Source organism: Aulonocara sp. 'chitande type north' Nkhata Bay, linkage group LG9 (assembly GCF_057382095.1).
Source record: "Aulonocara sp. 'chitande type north' Nkhata Bay isolate Kocher_YH1m ecotype deep benthic linkage group LG9, A_spYH_male_GT1.1, whole genome shotgun sequence".
NCBI classification, from domain to species: Eukaryota; Metazoa; Chordata; class Actinopteri; order Cichliformes; family Cichlidae; genus Aulonocara; species Aulonocara sp. 'chitande type north' Nkhata Bay.
The window spans coordinates 15,080,026-15,100,802 of NC_141352.1; the positions used below are offsets into that span (position 1 = coordinate 15,080,026).

The following is a 20,777-nucleotide window of genomic DNA, read 5'->3' on the forward strand; positions in this document are numbered from 1 at the left end:
GCACACAAACATAAAGCCACACAAAGACGCCATGAAACATTTCTGAGCAGGATGCAAAGACATGAAATCTGCCATGTGCACATGCCAACCCCCACATTCACCCACACTGTCAGCGAGACAGAGGAGAGATGTTCTCTTGTTTGATGCTTGCCTTGCCACTGTCATGTTTGCTTGTATGTAATGCCTATCACCGGCTGTTCGTCATCCCTCCACAATCACACTGCATCTCCATTACACATCCGCACAACTCTGACCTTTCACTAAATAAACTCTTTTATTTAGAAATCTTAATTTCCAGTTTTTCTCTGCAATATCCCCTTTCCCCTCATTCGTTATGTTCATCATCTCTGAGTGACTGCGAGAGCCATTTACCCATGAAAAAGTAATTAACAGCAGATTTTATATTTCCTTTCTAGGAATGGAAAATTAAAATGACCTTTTTCATTATCATACTCAAACAGATGACCACACTGCATATACCTATATACATTTTACACTCCAGGAAGAAGTGATGGACAAACCAATGGCTTGTCCAAATATATAAACCTAGAGCAGGGAATCCAGTTGACAGCGTACCCACTGATGAACAAAGAGCAGAAAACACAGCAGTGCAACACTCGCTGAGGCGGTGGAACACTGATTCGGTGTACAAAGCAACCAGAGGGAGCTTTTGTATCTTTGCTTGTGGTCTGGACTAATGACACACTGTAGTCCGGGGTTTTTTGAACTGTGTGAGACGTGATCCACACCGACTACATTAGCTGGGATTCTCAGAAAGCATCCACTTTTGGCGATGGGTCCCAAAGGCCACCTCCTGGTGTGATTTTCTCACTATTATATCCCCCTCTCTTTCCTTAATAAGTATGTTGCTGTTGGTACATGTATCTGTGCCCTCCACATTCTTGGGCTGATTTTTATTGACTTTTATTGTATTGTCATGTATTTTCTCACACACACACACACACACACACACACACACACACACACACACACACACACACACACACACACACACACACACACACACATGCACAAACAGACACATCACTTCAGTTCTTTGAGATCTTAAGAAGTGGGTGTATGTGATTACAAATGAATTTATATGGACTCTTATGCTTGTGTGTAAATGTTAGTGGTCACCATCAGTGTGATACTGTTATGATTCAGCTGCAGAACACACTTCAGCTGTGTGTGGTTACTACAATACTGGGTTATCTGTGTCATCACAGATAGCTCAAACCTTGTTTTGCACGCTTGGAGAAACTCCAGCATTCTTTTAGTCACTCGTGGTTGCTCCTTTTTTGAATCTCTTTAATCTCACACCGCATAAGGACATTTTTATTTTATTATATTTTCATTTCATCCTTCCTAATAAGCTGTTTAGTTCAGAACACCAGTTTTAGGGCCCTTAAAAGAACTAGTCACAATTAAAAGAGAATCGGTCATATGATTGTTGGGTTTTTCTCTATATGTATTATTGTAGCATGGCACTGTGGGTGTAATGTGTAAGTGACCCAATACTTTTGTCCATATAGCAATTTTTGCAACCTTCAATTGTGCATCACTGCACAGCACATCATGTATCTCAGTCACGTTTAATAGAAACAGCAATGCACTCTAGAGTAAGTTATTAGGTTCTTTATTTTTATAAATTTTACCTTGATCTGCACGGTCCATATTAGTTTTTACAGGGTTTTTTTTCTCTTTTTTGCTTCCTTTTAACATTACTTTATTCTTCAATGCTGACTTGTATTTTGGAGGAAAAGGGCACATAAAGTGTCTATTATGAAGTCAAGGAGCTTGATATTTGCAATACAGAGCTTTTAAAAATAATAAGCTTCACTGGAAAAAAAAGTGCTTGTTCTCCATCCTTTCATGCTCTTCTGATCTTTTTCTCAGTGCTACTCACCTTTCTCCTCTCCATCCATCGTTTGTTCCTCTGAGGTGCTTTCTTTGACCTTCTCTGCTCCCTTGCTCTCTTCCCTATCCTTCCCTCCTGCTCCTTCTCTCCTCCCTGAACATCTGTGTGTGTGACAGGCGAAAGAACGGTGACAGTCCCCCGACACTCCTGCCCTCCCCTTTCTCCTCCCATTTTCCCCTCCTTTTCTTTGGCTGGCTCTCCTGTTCACTTGGTCTCAGTCTCTCACCTTCCATTCCCCCACCGTAAGGCTCCTCCATCTCTACTTTATTCTGTCAACCTCTTTTTGCACCCCCCCCCACCCCCCACCCCCCCCCCCACCCTCTCTCCCCAGGGCTTTCACCTTTAACTGCACCTCTGTTCTTTTTTTTATATATATATCACTCTTCACCCTCCCATGCTAACCTCTGTCAAGCTGCACCTCCGCCCCACTCATCTCTCGTGTTCTCCTTTTTCGAGGTCTCTGCTTTTCTCTCCAAGACACCTTTTGCCCACTTTTCGTGTCTCTGAATTTCTTTTGCTCCACTATGTCCTTTGTTTGAGTGACATGTTCTCCTCCTGACCCCTAACACTCAGCTCTTTAGTCCATTTCTTTTTCCCCCCTCTCTTGTTGTTTTTTTATTAGTAATGAGAATCTTTTGAAAACACCTACCATCACTTTCATGATCTTTTGAACTTACATTTCTCTCTGGACATTTCTGATCTTTCTCCTTCTCGTTCCCATCTGTTACTTTTGGTAACCCTGTAACCCTGACATGTCTTCTGCTCCATCGTTCCTCATCAACTTTTCCCCCCTAATTATTCCCTTGTCCTTTAATTTACCCCTTTACTCCATCCATGAGTCTTCGTGGATTTCAAAGTCAACTAAACTAGACTGAATCATGCTTTCTTTTTTCCCCTCTTTTTCATCATGCCATCCTCATCCTTTTTCAAATTATAAGAAAATGAATGTATATCCAACAAAGGAGAATAAGCTCAGACTCTTAGCCAGAACTCATTCAATAAAATGAAAATGGCAGAAGGTGTCGGCAGAAGTGGGATATAACCAACAGATGTAAAAGAATGGGGCAGGAACAAGGTGCCAGAAAGGAGTTGGGTACGCTGCAAGAAGGGGCTAAAATAAAAATTAGGTTTGAGCATCAGGTAACTGGGTCTGGCAGAAAAGAGCAATAAATTCAGTTGAAGTATTGGGAAGTGTCAAATCTGCAAAAATGTCAAAATAGCAGCACACCCAGAGGAAAAGAAAAAGATGTGTGAATCTACAAAATGTGTTTTTATGCCACATACCAAATCAGACTTTGTGCAGTGTTGACAACATCCTTTAATCCACAAACATCCTTTATTTCGACACATACGCACCATGCGCTCAACGGCAGCACATTTACATCAGTCAGACAGCGCACACAGTCATATAAGATACACACACACTTAAGCCAAGCCTACTCATATTAGTAACTATGCATACACAAAGTCAGACTCAGGGAGCATCTCGCCACACATTTTTTCTCTCTCTCCTTGTCTTTATTTATGAACAAGTGACGTATTCTCTCCACCTGTCTAAGCGACGCACACAGCATACATCCCTAGTTATACACAAACATCTATGGGTACACTGAGGTTCATTACATGGAATATAAATGGAGCTGGCTACAGAGAAAAGAGGTTAAAAATATTTAACCAACTCAAAAAACTACAGGCGGATGTTGTCCTATTACAAGAGACCCACAGACCTCTTAGAGGTTCGAATGAACTTAAAACACCTGAGTTTCCCAATGTGTTCTCAGCTTGTTATAATTCTAGACAAAGGGGAGCAGCAATTTTAATACATAAAAATATTAATTTCACAGTACTCGATACAGTTATAGATCCAGAGGGCAGATTCTTAATCATTAAACTATCTATACGTGATAAAAAGCTATGTATTGCAAGTGTATATGGTCCAAATGTTGATGATCCCTCATTCTTTCACGGTTTTTTCAGTGCACTCTCTGAACACTTAGATGGCACACTTGTTCTTGGAGGTGACCTCAACCTTGGACTAAATGAAGACATGGATAGGCTCAATACAGCGGGAACTCAGCGTAATTGGCAGTCCACAAATATAATCAAACAGTATATGAGCGACTTTGGTCTTTGCGATGCATGGCGCTCCCTTCACCCCAACAGTAAGGAATATACTTTTTTCTCACATGTCCATCACTCCTACTCTCGTCTGGATTATTTTTTGGTCAGCAGCTCACTGCTGAACGACATTTCAGACACTGAGATTCACCCTATAGCTGTCAGCGATCATGGTCCTGTATCTTTAACACTAATGCACAAGAATAATACTACGCCAAGAAAAAACTGGAGATTTAATATATCACTACTTAAAGATGAAGACTTTATTAAATATTTTAAAAAAGAGTGGACTTCATATTTGAACTATAATGACACTCCCGAAACATCAGCTTCTGTTCTATGGGAAGCAGGGAAAGCTGTGATGAGAGGTAAAATAATTTCTTTCTCATCACATAAAAAGAAAAAAGAAAACAAAAATATTCAGGAATTAGAAAAAAACATCAAATCACTAGAAGAAGCCTACGCGTCCCACCAAGATCAGGAAACATTGAACAAAATACGCAAAACAAAACTAGAATTAAATGAGATAATTGATAAAAAAACAAAATTCTTAGTACAAAGACTACGCCTACAAAATTATGAACATGGTAATAAATCCGGTCAATTTCTAGCAAACCAGCTAAAAATAAATAAAGAAAAAACAACTATATGTGCTGTTCAAGATTCATCTGGGAACACATTATATGAACCGATACAAATAAACAACATTTTCAGGGATTTCTATAAAACGTTGTATTCACCACAAATAAACCCATCTAAAAAAGAAATTGATCAGTTTTTGGACAACATAACTCTTCCAAAATTATTGGACACTCAAGCAATGGCACTGGATTCACCACTGACACCAGGTGAACTCCAGGAAGCCCTGATAAGTATGCACAATAATAAGGCTCCAGGTCCAGATGGCTTTCCTGCAGAATTCTACAAAGAATTCTGGTCGATTCTAGCACCAGTTTTCTACAGAACGTTGTTGGAAATTAAAGAAAAGGGCAGACTTCCATCAAATATGAATTCTGCAAACATTAATCTCCTGCTAAAACCAGGCAAAGACCCTGTATATCCCTCAAGCTATCGTCCAATATCCCTTATAAATGTAGACCTTAAAATAATCTGCAAAGCTCTCTCAAAGAGACTGGAGAAAATAACCCCCCTCTTAATTCATCCTGACCAAACTGGTTTCATAAAAGGTAGGCACTCATCAACAAATACACGTAGATTACTTAATTTGATAGACTACTCATACAGTAAAAACCTAGAAACTACAATATTCTCTTTAGACGCAGAAAAAGCATTTGACAGAGTTAACTGGAAATTTCTATTTGCAACTTTACACAAATTTGGTTTTGGATCCTCTTTCATAAACTGGTTAAAAATATTATATAATTCCCCAACAGCTTGTGTTAGAACAAATGACCAGACATCCTCCAGCTTCTGTCTCTTGAGGGGCACCAGGCAGGGATGCCCACTCTCCCCTTCACTATTTGCAATTTTTATTGAACCACTAGCAGCAGCAATTAGACAGAATTCAGTAATTAAGGGCATAAAATGCAAGAACGTGGAACATAAAATCAGCCTTTATGCGGATGATGTGTTACTCTTTCTCCAAAATTCACAAACCAATATCTCTGGGGTGATTGAATTGATAAACTCTTTTGCAAGAATATCAGATTACTCAATTAACTGGTCAAAATCTACAGTCCTACCGATTAATTGCTCCCTCCATAATTCCTCTTCAACACCACTGCAATCGGGAAATATAAAATATTTAGGTATTAATGTTTCTCCCAAGCTTGCAGATCTAACTAAATTAAACCATATCCCACTTTTAAAGAAGGTAGAAGATGATCTGGCTAGATGGAAATGTCTACCCATATCACTCATGGGAAGGGTTGCCGCTATAAAAATGATGGTCTTACCAAAAATAAATTATTTATTCTCAATGATCCCAACTAAACCGCCACAAGATTGGTTCAGATCTCTAGATTCATGTATGTCCAAATTCCTTTGGAAAAATAAACACCCACGTATAAGCTTAAAAACACTACAAAAGACCAAGGATAAAGGAGGACTAGAACTGCCTAACTTTCAGCACTACTTCTTAGCCAACAGGCTTCAGTTTATCTCAGGATGGCTAAAACACACCCTCTTAGATGAACCTTGGCTAGATGTAGAACAAGCACTCTGCAATAATCTAGAGATCTCAGACCTACCATTTATCAGCTCAAACATCCAACGACACGAATGCTTTAAAAGCATCAACATCAGCTCTTCTCTGACAGCATGGTGGGAGTTTCTAAAATTGACGGCGTCTTCATTAATCCCATGCAAACGTACACCTATCTGGAACAACCCTGACATATTACAAAACAATAATATGATAAACTTTTCAGATTGGAGTGATAAAGGAATCAAATATTTAGAACATATACTAGAAGGAACAGAATTTATTTCATTTGACGGACTAGTTACACAATATGGGATCAACAAGAAAAGATTTTTAGAATATCAACAAATTAAATCCATAGTAAAAAAGAAATTTAAACCGGGTCAAGTTGAACTACAAACACCACCAAGTGTGGTTCAATTTCTTACTCTTAAACCCCCCAAATTACTATCCAAAATATACAGAATGCTTTCTAAAACAGATGAATCAATATCACTTCCTATTGCAAAATGGGAAGCGGATTTATCAGTTAACTTAGACCTAAACTTCTGGTCTCAGATTTGCTTAAAAACCTTTCATCTAATTAGAAATCCCAGTCTTCAATTAATTCAATACAAAATATTACATAGAGTGCACTATACAGGTCATCGGATGTTCAAGATGGGCTTTTCGTCTACCAACAACTGCTCACACTGCCAAACCAATTCACCGGACAATTATATCCACGCTCTTTGGTTCTGTCCACCAGTTCAGAAGTTTTGGCGCGAGATATGTGAAGACTTATCGAAGTGTCTGAAATGTAACATTCCAACTTCCCCCTTAGTGTGTTTGTTGGGCAGCTTAGATAATGTCACTTCAGAGAAGAATATCGCCCATATGGTTTTCACTGCCCTATGCATAGCCAAGAAAACAGTCCTCATGAACTGGAAAAATAAAAATAATCTTAATTCTAACCAATATAGAAATTATCTATTAGATTACATTAGTCTTGATACAGCCTCTGCCACCACATCAGATCAATTGCTCTGGGCTCCTTTGATCAGCTCCATCACCTAGTGGGGGTGGGGGGTCATAGTTTGGTCCCGCCTTCACTGTTGTGATTGGTGTGGGGGTAGGGACAGGCTTAGGGCGTCGGGGGGTTCCCCGGAGGCATCTTCCTTGGGGGGCTCAACCCGGGGTAGCGGTCATGTCCGGTTAGGGGCTCTGTTGGCTCTCAGGTGACTGTTTCCTCGCGGCTGCGTGCAGCGGGGCTAGGGGAGGGTCTGTGCTGACGGACGTGGGTTACTGACCTGGTAGCCTGGCTGCCCCTGGGTGGGTCCGGGATGGGCGTGAGGTTCTGGGGGCGCTCCGTCTCTGGGCTGGGACCCGGACCGGGCCTCGGGGCTTGGGTCCTGGTTGGTGTGTTGCCGGGGTTGTGGGCGGGTGGGTGCATGGGGGCCCAGCCCTGGAGCAGGGTGCCGCCGGTGCGTCGAGCCACCTGGGGGGCTCTTCAACTGGTGGGGGAGATTGTCACATCTTGCAGGAGCTTTCCTCTCCTCAGGAGCTCCCTCTGCAGGAGGGGGAGATACAGGAGAGGTGGAGGAAGATCTCAGCCTGGGTGTTTATTGTCTTATGTAGTCTGGAAGATGAGTGGATGGTGGGGTGGGTGCAGTTTTCTCTGTGGTGGGGTTGGGTGGACTGTCCCGGGCTCTGTGGGGCCGGGCGGCGCTGCTGCACTGGGCCCGGTCTGGATGGGCCTGGGCCCCCTTTCCCTGGCGGGTCGCGGAGTATGGGGGTGCCTACTGGGGTCAGCGGGGGAGCTGGCCCCAGGGAGGGGTCACTTGCCCCTCCCTTCCTTCCCTCCCCATCTCCAGCTGCCTCCCTCTTCCCGCTCCACCACAACCACCCACACATGCAGGGCCTTGGAGTAGGGGTATGTCACCAGGGTGCAGAGGAGGCTACCCCCCCCTCTGTCCCCTTCTGGCTGCCTCTGCCTCAATTTTATCCCACAACTTAGACATTCACATTACTCACACTCTCATTACACATACATATAGGATCTTGGGGGTGGGCACGATGCACGGAGTCCAAAGTACCATCAGGGTGTACACCCCACCCCTGGCATCGTTGCCCACCTCTCAATTTTAAATACACGTAGACATTGAGGGCTAGCAGGAGGGACCATGCGCTTACCTGCTGCTCTCTGGCAGGTAGCTCCAAGCCCTCCTGGGTTTTAAATGCACCTTAGAACACACATGCATCAACATTACAATGAGCGGGTGGAGGGAGGTTTGGAGTCTTCTCTCACCCCCATTCTCTGCGACCTGCTGGAGCAGGGGGGCTAGGACTAGGAGGAGGAGTTGGCCGTCCGACTGCGGTCTGGAGTGTGGAGCCTCCCTGCTGCTGCGGAGTCGGGGCGGTCTGCCTCCCCCCACCGCAGGGAAAAGGGAAACACCACCTGGGTCTGGGTGCAGTTCCCCCCTCCAGGGGCGGGGGCACCTAGACCCGGCTTGGGGAGTGTGATCGTGTGTACAACGTCTCTTTATGTCTGTCTCCACGTTGGTTGAGTGTGGAGTAAGTGCATATGAGAGCATGAGGGTGGGAATGGATGTTTGTATCTGTGTGTGCCTGTATGTCTGTGTCTATATGTCAGGTTGGGTGTCAGGCGCCACCTCTCTGGGGACATCTCAGGCCCTCCAAGGTTTGGAGGCCTATCTCCCCCTACCACCACTTCCCCTGCCAGTGGCGGACCCCCTCAGAAATCGGTGCGTTGGTGGTTCTTTGTGTCCGGGGATGGGCGTCCAGGTACACACCGGCTCACTCCTTGGCGGCCGCTTATCGGGGCCTGGAGCCTGGGGCTTGCTCGGGCCACTTCGGAGGTGGGGTGCCCCCGGCCTCTCGGCCTGGGGCTCGGTCACTCAGGCGCAGCTGGCTGCCGGCGGAGCTCACGGGCGCGTCACTGCAACTCCCCCTGGCTTCTGCTCCGCGGCTGCTGAGTGAGCCCTCATCTGGGACTCTCCTCAGCTCTTTCCGGGACAGTGGCGCAGCTGCCCCTCTGTTGGTCTTCCTTGGTCTCTTGTGTTCTGGGGGCCTCTGGATGTCTGGAGTTTTGATCTCCTCCACACCTGCTTCACGCCCTGGAGGACGGGGCTGTGGCCCCCCCACACCCTCTAGCAGATCATTACATGAAGGAACCTTTTAAAAAACAAAAAACAAGCGCGTCCATGCTCACAGGTGTACACACGGGTGATCACACCCACAAACTACACCCTTTTTGGCTCCTACCTCAAAGCACACTGTGTTCTGTTCATCTTATGTGCTGCACAATAATGTTTAACATTTAGTATTTACTGTCATATTCCCATATATCATTGTGATGTTGTTTATTCTATTACTCTTGTTCTCTTCTGCTTGCTTTCTTTTTTCTTTCTCAGCAGGTGATCCAGGTGATTGATATATGCATTTTTTTTTCTCTGCCCGTTCTGTTGGTTTTTGTCTTTTGCCCTTCTCCCCCGTCCCTCTTCTCAGCTGTTTCTCTTTCCCTCTTTCTTTCTCCCCTTCTTTCCCCCAGTCAAGTCTGTCCCGTATTCAGTAAGTGAAAATAAAATAAACAATAAAAGGTGAATCAAATGGACCATTACGGCAAGGCTGGGATGGTCAGTTTGGTAAAGTAAATCCGTTGGGCATCTTTCTTTGCCTTTAGACAACAATTCTGATGGCAAAAGAGCCAAACGGGACAGGCCAAAAAAAAAAAAAAAAAAAAAAAAAAAGACAACAGGGCTGCCACAGACGATTATTTTGATAGTCAACTAGTCACCGATTATTTTTGCGATTAGTTGACTAATCAGATCATGCATCCATTGAACGTAAAACGTACAGCTTATTGCACCAGCAGCATCTGCTCTTATATAACTATCATTAGCTTACAGCTTGAAGTGTTTAAGGTATGTGCTAACTAAAAATAAAGACAAGATGATAGTTTGTCTCGGTGGAGTTTAATAAACTCAGCCGTCTGCTCCTTCCTATCTAAAATATAACAGGACACCGGAGTATATTCTCGAGCATCTCACACTTTTTTTTTTTTTTTTTTTTTTTTTTTTGCCTGTCCCGTTTGGCTCTTTTGCCATCAGAATTGTTGTCTAAAGGCAAAGAAAGATGCCCAACGGATTTACTTTACCAAATTGACCATCCCAGCCTTGCCATAATGGTCCATTTGATTCACCTTTTATTGTTTATTTTATTTTCACTTACTGAACATGGGACAGACTTGACTGGGGGAAAGAAGGGGAGAAAGAAAGAGGGAAAGAGAAACAGCTGAGAAGAGGGACGGGGGAGAAGGGCAAAAGACAAAAACCAACAGAATGAGCAGAAAAAGAAAAAAAAGAAGAAAAAAAAAAAAAAGCATATATCAATCACCTGGATCACCTGCTGAGAAAGAAAAAAGAAAACAAGCAGAAGAGAACAAGAGTAATAGAATAAACAACATCACAATGATATATGGGAATATGACAGTAAATACTGAATATTAAACATTATTGTGCAGCACATAAGATGAACAGAACACAGTGTGCTTTGAGGTAGGAGCCAAAAAGGGTGTAGTTTGTGGGTGTGATCACCCGTGTGTACACCTGTGAGCATGGACGCGCTTGTTTTTTGTTTTTTAAAAGGTTCCTTCATGTAATGATCTGCTAGAGGGTGTGGGGGGGCCACAGCCCCGTCCTCCAGGGCATGAAGCAGGTATGGAGGAGATCAAAACTCCAGACATCCAGAGGCCCCCAGAACACAAGAGACCAAGGAAGACCAACAGAGGGGCAGCCGCGCCACTGTCCCAGAAAGAGCTGAGGAGAGTCCCAGATGAGGGCTCACTCAGCAGCCGCGGAGCAGAAGCCAGGGGGAGTTGCAGTGACGCGCCCGTGAGCTCCGCCGGCAGCCAGCCGTGCCTGAGTGACCGAGCCCCAGGCCGAGAGGCCGGGGGCACCCCACCTCCGAAGTGGCCCGAGCAAGCCCCAGGCTCCAGGCCCCGATAAGCGGCCGCCAAGGAGTGAGCCGGTGTGTACCTGGACGCCCACCCCCGGACACAAAGAACCACCAACGCACCGACGTCTGAGGGAGTCCGCCACTGGCAGGGGAAGTGGTGGTAGGGGGAGATAGGCCTCCAAACCTTGGAGGGCCTAAGATGTCCCCAGAGAGGTGGCGCCTGACACCCAACCTGACATATAGACACAGACATACAGGCACACACAGATACAAACATCCATTCCCACCCTCATGCTCTCATATACACTTACTCCACACTCAACCAACGTGGAGACAGACATAAAGAGACGCTGTACACACGATCACACTCCCCAAGCGTACTCTAAGCCCCGGGTCTAGGTACCCTTGCCCCTGGAGGGGGGGGAACTGCACCCAGACCCAGGTGGTGTTACCCTTTTCCCTGCGGTGGGGGGAGGCAGACCGCCCCGACTCCGCAGCAGCAGGGAGGCCCCACACTCCAGACCGCAGTCGGACGGCCAACTCCTCCTCCTAGCCCCCCCGCTCCAGCAGGTCGCAGAGAATGGGGGTGAGAGAAGACTCCAAACCTCCCTCCACCTGCTCATTGTAGTGTTGATGCATGTGTGTTCTAAGGTGCATTTAAAACCCAGGAGGGCATGAAGCTACCTGCCAGAGAGCAGCAGGTAAGCGCATGGTCCCTCCTGCTGGCCCTCAATGTCTACGTGTATTTAACATTGAGAGGTGGGCAACGACGCCAGGGGTGGGGTGTACACCCTGATGGTACTTTGGATCCCGTGTATCGTGCCCACCCCCAAGATCCTATATGTATGTGTAATGAGAGTGTGAGTAATGTGAATGTCTAAGTTGTGGGATAAAATTGAGGCAGGGGCAGCCAGAAGGGGACGGGGGGGGTGGCCTCCTCTGCACCCTGGTGACATACCCCTACTCCAAGGTCCTGCATGTGTGGGTGGTTGTGATGGAGCGGGAAGAGGGAGGCAGCTGGAGATGGGGAGGGAAGGAAGGGAGGGCCAAGTGACCCCTCCCTGGGGCCAGCTCCCCCGCTGACCACAGTAGGCACCCCCATACTCCGCGACCCACCAGGGAAAGGGGGCCCAGGCCCATCCAGACCGGGGCCCAGCGCAGCAGCGCCTCCCGGCCCCACAGAGCCCAGGACAGTCCACCCAACCCCACCACAGAGAAAACTGCACCCACCCCACCATCTCACACTTCTGATAATCAGTTGTCTGCTTGACATTTATTCAGCTGTGTAAAAACTATAACTTTAATCTCAGCCAAACCGATTCACTCAGGAACAAATAAAATACTGAAAAAAAGCCAAACAATAACATTTTTAAGTTATCTAAGTGAATATATATCATGTTTAACCTGAGTAGCAAAAGATGGCGGTGGGTTTGAAAACGATTTCCAGGAGTCCGGTGTTCTAACCGGGTCTAGTGAGCCTAGCCCCCGGCTAGCAATCGAGCTAGTGGGTAACAGACGTCTCCGAAAACGTCGGAGCGCTTTTGAAAATATGTGGTGTCTTGATAAACTGAGCAGATATTTGAAGTTTACACAGCTACATTCCCGCCTGAAAATATGTTAAACGTTGATTTTGTGACCCAGTAATATTAAAACTAACTAGCAGCCGCCATTGTTGGAAACTGAGCACGGCCGCGCTGGGCCACGCTATGAATTCTGGGACATCCTTGTACATGCAGTGCTGCCATCTTCTGTTTCAGTCCGTTATTACACTCTTAAATCCTACTACTTATTCCTGCGTCTTTCGGGATCTTACAAAGCTTCAAACGACGTGTCGACTATTCATTCAGTCGTCGACGATTTTAATAGTCGACGTAATCGTGACTAGTCGACTAATCGTGGCAGCCCTAGTTGACAACAACCGATACTACTGTGAAAGCAACTGAAACTACTTCAAACTTGAAGAAGAGTTAAAGCTACACTGAAACTAACATAAGAGAAGTCTAGCTTCAAGTGATTTTGTAAAATCAATCAATCATTCAATGAAAATAACATAATGCCCCAAAACTACTTGAATCACTAAACAAATATGAATGAAGTGGAACTACCTGGAAGCTGTTGAAAAATTTAAATAAACTCCTGGTTTAATTATGTAGCTCACAACACCCTGACACTTAAAATTAGAGATTTAAAATTCAGCCCCTGCAATTCTCAGTACCCAGCAATGACCAATTAATTCGCCTAGAACAATGTGTGAAAAATTGCTAACTTCTTTGCTTTGTGTTATTCATCGGCTACCAGTAGAAACTGTGCACTCAGGCAAAAGGAGAATCTGAAAATATTACTGGCAATATTCTAAAGAATGGAGAAAGAGAAATAAAATCGTGGGTTTTTTTGTTGTTTTGTTGTGTTTTTAACCAAACTTTCCTCTCCTTTGTTATTTTTGCTTTTGGTCATGTCTATCTCCTTCTTTAACATAAATGCATTTTACCTTTTTTTCCAGTCCATCTTCACACATCTCATCTCTGTCTTCCATCAGAGCCATAAAAGCCTCTCTTATTACTCGCTTTACTCCTCGTCTCATCCATCTTCCTTGTTTCCATTTTTCTACCCTCTCCCTTCTCTTGTCACCAGCCCACGGCGCACACCTTCTCGTCACTCTTTCCGACACCCCATCCTCCTATCTTGTTCAAAGTATCACACTGCCTTGGTCATTGTCCGCTCAGCTTGCGTTCTTAATCTTTATTTTCTGCTGTCTGTTTACTTATCACCACCGCTCTGCCCCTCCCAAACCCAATTTCTCACCTTTCCTTTCTCCCCCCTACCCTTCTCTTTTTTGATAGTGTTTTATCCCTCCACGGGAATGGCTTTGCTGCAACGGGTTTTTGAGGTATTGACGTTTCCACTGATATGGGCTTGGTTATCTGTCAGGTCCGGGGCCGGAGTGTAATGGCTCTGTAATTGGATAAGGTATAGGATTTTTGTCAGTAGGGTAAATTGCAAACTGCCTCACCCTCTATTTTATCATATGACTATCATCTCTCATTCTTCTTCCACTTCACTTAGCGCTCTTCTCCCACTCTCCTGTGCCTTTGTGGTCTTACCCTTTTCCCCTGCCCTCACTTTGTCCACACATTTCAGTTTTCACTTGGAAAAAAAACCCAAAACAACATCTGTCACTCTCCAACACTATCTTATCTGCATGTGTGTCCTTTAGACAAGTGAGTCTAGAAGAATGAAAGAACTGACATAGCCAGTTCAGAGTCTATCCACAAGCAAGCTTTGTGAGCTGTCTTGTGGACAAGTCCAGGGAAAAAGTATCTACTTCTCCACACATCTGTTTTATGCACCCCTTTGTGCTTTCTTTTTGGTATTTTACAATTCTAATAGTAGGAAAGACACACTGTAATGTTGACATTTATGCCATATTTTGTTTTGTTTTTTCTTCTTATCTCTGGCTTTTATTATAACGGCAAATGAAAATTAGGTCAGTGTCATCATTTTTTGTTCCCTTGCATCTTGCAGTTGCCTTGCTCTTTTGTTTCTGGACCATTTACCCTGAGGTTCATTTAACCTGCAAGGTCCAGGGGAGTTTGGCCTTTCCCGGGTAGACAACTGGAGGGGTGAAAAGGGGACAAGTTTTAGGGGACACATGAGAGTTTAGCTGGCAATGAAGACAGAGCAATGAGTTTTTAGGCTATCGCAAGGACGTCGACTGCCACTGAGGGGATTAGGAAACAAAACACAGCCATCTACCCCATCAGTCTTCACTATAGTCATAGGAAAGTGGCACTGAAACACTCGCCCTCGTTGTTCTCAGAGATACTCATTTTCAGATACTCATTAAAGCAATACATCACTTTTGGAAGAAGATTTTTCCACAATAGTGCATCTAGCCCCGGAGATCATAACCTTTAACCCTTTTAAGTTACGATGGCTTTCCAAGCATATTTGATGGTCTTCTAATCTATTCAAAACAGTAAAGAAGAGGTCAAACAATTACTCTGTACTTTTGAGCAAGTAATTTCCCTCAGGCCCAATGCCCACTTTGAAAATAACCGAAAAAATTACTTTGTATTTATTCTAACTGAACTGTGTACAGTGAAAATCAAAATCCATGCTCCACCAGGGGGGTAATTCCACTTTAATCTGCACTCAAGGATGCACATATCAAACAAAAGCTTAGCTGAAAATGAACGGAGACATAACCATATGTAGGTGTCAAGACGAAATGGGTTACATGACAGCACTTGCAATTTGACTTATAGGCTTATAGTCTCATTCCGTTTGTACAGGCTGTTGTTGTATTTTGGGATGAAAAGATAGTGTTCTTCCAATTTAATTGTATTTTGTTGTTGAAAAGTGATGATTTCAAGAATGAAATGGATGAAAGTGATGCTCGAGCATTTCAAAAGTGTCTTTATGTCTCAGCTACTGGCATTAAAAACGAATCCTTCTTGAAACCTCATAAATACTAATGACCTTCCTCTTGAAGCTGAGGCATCTTCTATATTGGAGAACATATAATTCTAATAATCATAACAGGGAGCGTATTCTCCTCATTCTTGTGAAACATCTTTATTGTCAGAAGGCTCTCTCCCTGTATGCAAAGCATTTAATAAATTATTACTTCTACACTGGTGCTTGCTAGGAGCAAATTTCTGGGCTACACTCTGGTGGACACTGACCATTAATAATAGGATCGACTAACCTTGTAACGATTAATGCTTTTTGCAAAATGTCATTATTGGAGTACGGTGAGTTTCTTTACCTGTCTTGGATTCTGCTCTAACAGAAGTCTTTGCCAATAAGATACAATTGCACCTCACTTTTGTATAATTTTTTATCATACTGCTAAAATTATATAAACTATTTGGGGAAAACTGACCTTTGATGTCCTACTCATTATGAATAATTACTGACTTTGCAGGAGCCGGTGGATGGTCACCTCTAGACAGTGACCATTACCAGTGGCTACAGGTGGACCTCGGTTCAAGAAAGCAGGTGAGCGCCATAGCAACACAGGGTCGCTACAGCAGCTCTGATTGGACGACGCAGTATCGCCTTCTCTACAGTGACACAGGAAGGAACTGGAAACCTTATCATCAAGATGGCAACATTTGGGTGAGTGGACCAGTAATTTGTGTGGCTGTTATGCGTGTGTGTCAAATGCACAGGTGCAAACTATAAGACTATTAAAATGTTCACATCCTGTGGCCCACACTTGCTTCTAAAGCATCTCATCTGTTTTGGATTACTTCCCAATCACCTTAATTTACCTTAATTTCAAATATGTGAGAGTTCTAGCAGTTTAATTCAGTTCTTTTCTACACCATCGCACACTGGGACAGCTATTTAAAGTAGAGTAAATGACTTGCTCTTGAAACAAATGATGGCATTTCATTAATCCAAATATTGCTAAGTCTATTCTCAAGTCTTGATGGTATATTGCCAAATTGGGTTGGAATTTCAGTAACACCATCAAACTAGAAACTAAAAAAAGGGCAGTTTTGTTTATAAATATTTTTTTTTATTGTGGAGTACCCCAGGACTCTGTCTTAGAGACTATTTTATTGTCTTTTTTGCTAGTATTGTTTTTAATTATGTTGTTTTCATCCTTATACAGATAACATTTAGCTGTGCACTTGAATAGGGCTTACTACTAAAATCTCTGAAACAATTGATTATCTGAAACTAAACTTACTGCTGATAAATAATGGAACTGAATTTTTTGGTCATTTACACCAAAATTCACACTCCTTCTTAAGATTCCTTAAGAAATAATTTTATATTAATTCAATTCAATTATATTAATTATATTCAATTTAAAGGAAAGCCCTGCAAATACATTTAAGAGCATTCACAGAACAATGCTGGCAAATGTTTAGGTAGATTTTTGAGGCTGGAGTTAGCTGTAATGCAATTTGACATGTACATATGTCAACGTGGTTACTAAACTATCAGAAGAAATGCTGATTTTGACATTCTCTTCTATTCTAAATTGGATAAATTTGGTTTATCTAAAATAAACTTACAAAGATTTACACTGATGCTTTTACAAGCTTTCTCTTTAAAATGTTTTTTTTTAATTTAAATCAGCTGTCAAGCTCTGTTCCTAACTTAGCATTCACTAAATGTCTTGTTAACCTTGTAATGCCAAGTGTATCATATTTGATATTGTTGTTTTAAAGACCTCTGTATCGTCAGTGTGACTAGCGTCATATATACAGTCAGATACATGCAGTGCTACTGTGAGCAATAAAATGCTCAAAAATGCCAGATTAAAACTCATATATACACATTTATTTACATTTATTTGTATTTATTTTAATTTGTCAGAAGGTTCAATAAACACTCCATAATTAAAAAATAAAATTATACATACAGCAAGCTTCAATGTTCCTTACTTAAGTGCAAAATCCTCTTCTTTACCTACGTGCATAGAAAAAGCAGAAAACCTTGTTTAGGATGAAAAATCTTAAGTATCACTTCAAAGCACAAGGAAATTTTATTCCCTCAGTTTAAACCAAATGTAATATGACTGTGGCTCATCTAATTGAAGATTTACTGGGTCTTAGAGGAAAGATATGACATAAGAACATCTTTCCAAAATGAGCCGTTTGCATTCAATGTTTCCCTAACAGTATGGATGTGGTTTATTTTTCTTTGGCTTTATTTTCTGTGTCTCTTGTGCCAAAACAACACATTTCCATCAATGAATTGTTAGCAAGGACTTGAGTGGGGCACCTGACAGTTTGTGATCAGCTAATAGGTTAATGGCCTTCACTGTTCACTGTTGCTGCTTTGCGAAAGGCTACAGGTGATAACAGATGGGAGACAAAAGGACAGGCCTGTCGTGAATAATGCTGATACACCAAACTAGACAGCAGAAATCTAAAACCTTGAAATGCAGGGGAGGAGACTTTTTTATGTTAATCTTAATAGTAGAGTTGGAAAGGATATGTATTTGCTTTGCTTGTTTTGTCTTTTCCCCAGTGAATCTGTAAAAGCTTGTCATGTAAATTACTGCTACTGTGCGATGTAGTGCCTTAAATAATAAGCTTTATCACAGCAGCTTTTACATGTTAACTTTAAATAATGTTTGAGGCATTTGAAATGATCAGATCTTTTGTTTTTGCTTTTGAAAACACTGCAGATGGGTTTTTTTTTTAACAAAATACACAAAACCATCAGGAATGCTTTGAAGGATTTTTTACTTTTTATTTGAGATTAAAGGATATTAAAGGGAGTGATTAAATGAGTTTGCATTGCTGTTACCTTCCTATCAGCTCAAAGTTGTCTGGCAGTAGAACAGCCTTACTAATAAAGTAGTTGCTGAATGTATGTAGCGTGACTTTGCTGGAGTATACAGCAGTCGGTCCTATGTTCTCAGATTGTATATACTTCCTGTGTCTGTTTCCTGATGCATACAGTAAAGTTTCACAAATATAATTGTGCTTTTCTGCATTTCGGGAATTTTGTGAAGTTTCAAACAAAATATTTCACATTTTAATTTTGCAAAACTCCTTCCAAAGTCAGTAAGATTATGATGCTTTTAAAGTGTGGTGAAAGGTTCTTATTCATTCATCACAGGGTTGAAGTAAACGTGTAATGAAAAATGGCTTAAATGTTTTGTGAACTGTATTAAGAGTGGTGAGAATGACTTTTCTGCTGTGAGAATAATGCCAGATCAATTCAGAAAAACTTAATACACAGATGACAAAATTTCATAGTGAGATTTCTGTTCTGCAGACACATTTTTTATCACCAATTTAAACACCACAACTCTGTCACAGAACCGGACATTAAATATCAAATTCAACTACTATGTTTAAAATGTGTGCAGTGTGCTGCGGCATTCATGTTTGAACCACTGTTAACTTGCACGGTTACATTTCTGTCTTCTCTATCAGAATCCTTTTGAATGGCTGAACATGTAAACTCAAACCGCAGACATACAAGTGTTCATTATTTTTAGACGAAAGATGCTTTCTTCAGTTTTGGATTGATTATATGACATAAAGACACAATAAAATATGCCAGTGACAGCAATACTGTCCTGACATCTATATAAGATAGTGAGGGCATTTTAATTAAAATCTACTTGATTTCATTACACACACACACACACACACACACACACACGAATGCACTAAAAATGTTCTCAGTGCATTGCAGTGCTGTAACGCAGGACCTGACCCAGCATCAGGTGGGAGTAAGAACTATTCATCTGTGACTATTTAAAGCCATAACTGGTTTAGATGATAACAATTTCCATTAAGAGTGTTAGTTTTCAGGCAATTTTATTTTATTTATTTTATTTTAAATATTTTTTAATTACATATGTAAATACAGTCATGTATGCAAAAAAAAAATTTGTTCATATATAGAAACATTCATTACCGATGTCATTTCCTCATTTTCTCCTATTTAATTATTAGATATTCAAAAGTTTTATTGCTGTACATGAAGATGTACATTTACTTCCCTACTTCTGGTCTTACAGGTATCTAGAGTTCAGTAAATGCACTCTCACCAACTTATCTTGTTGAGTTTGGTACCAATTCTTTGCACACACTGAAACACTGTAGAGTCTCATCATGAAGTCAACCATCTACTGTATAAGCCATGACTCACACAGATTCTTCCTGACAGACCTAATTCAGAACCAAGTACTTTTTCACTGAGTGTGCACCCTTCCTCCCGAAATAAAGCCTGGGCTTCCAATCTTTCTTCTATCTCTGATGATGGGACAACATAACAAACAACCTTTTCAATCAAACAAAAGGTGGCTAAAAGGAGATCCAATGAATTTTGTTAGTTAATCTTGGTTGTGCTAAAAACCCCTAGTTTTCACTCTGTGAGTCTGCGCCCATGTAGAGGTGTGGTTTGCCAACAGACAAGGCAGGTAACCAGGCCAGTGGGGGAGCCCCTGCACCCTGACAAACGTTACACTACTGTAGTGGCGATGTGCAACGTTTGCATTAACAGTATGCGAGGCATGACCTCTCTAAAGTACTCCACCTGACTTCACTCATTAGTTTGGAAATGGCATGAATGACTCTAAACAATGAGAGACAATGAATGAGGACAGAACAGAATTAAATACTCAATGAAACAATAAAGAGGAGTTCTCCTTCTGGGAGTGAAAAAAGGAAGGAAGAAAATAAGAAAAAGGCAATATAGTTGTGGTAAACATAATTAATAATGATTAATCAAAGGCCAAATAAGTACACTCTATTGCTGTAAGTATTTGCTCATCTGCCTTCACATAAAAACTTAAATGACTTCTCATTCTTAATCTGAACCGTTAACAGCAACTATAACAACTACAACTCTTCTGAGAAGACAGGTTTCTACAGGGTTTCAGATCATGTATGGGAATTTTTGATGATACAGATGTGCATTTGTGAAGTCAGGCACTGATGTTGGATGAGAAGGCCTGGCTCGAAGGCTCTGTTCTAATTCATCCTGAAGATGTTCGGGTTGTGGTGAGGACTCTGCACAGGCCAGTCAAGTTCTTCCACACCAAACTCTCATTTATTTATGGACCTTGCTTTAAGCACTGGTAATGTTTGTCATGTTTGAACAGGACAGTGCCATCCAAAACTGTTCCCACAA

General features: G+C 42.3%; 1 protein-coding gene across 2 annotated transcripts in view; it reads left to right on the forward strand.

Annotated features, from left to right (window-relative positions):
• cntnap2a (contactin associated protein 2a) overlaps positions 1–20,777 on the forward strand; it is a 409,058-nt gene that overhangs the window by 170,642 nt on the left and 217,639 nt on the right. For both annotated transcript variants that reach the window (XM_086306026.1, XM_086306027.1), the window contains exon 3: positions 16,087–16,280. In XM_086306026.1, the coding sequence (XP_086162152.1) occupies positions 16,087–16,280 (194 nt within the window). The remainder of the gene's footprint in view (positions 1–16,086; positions 16,281–20,777) is intronic.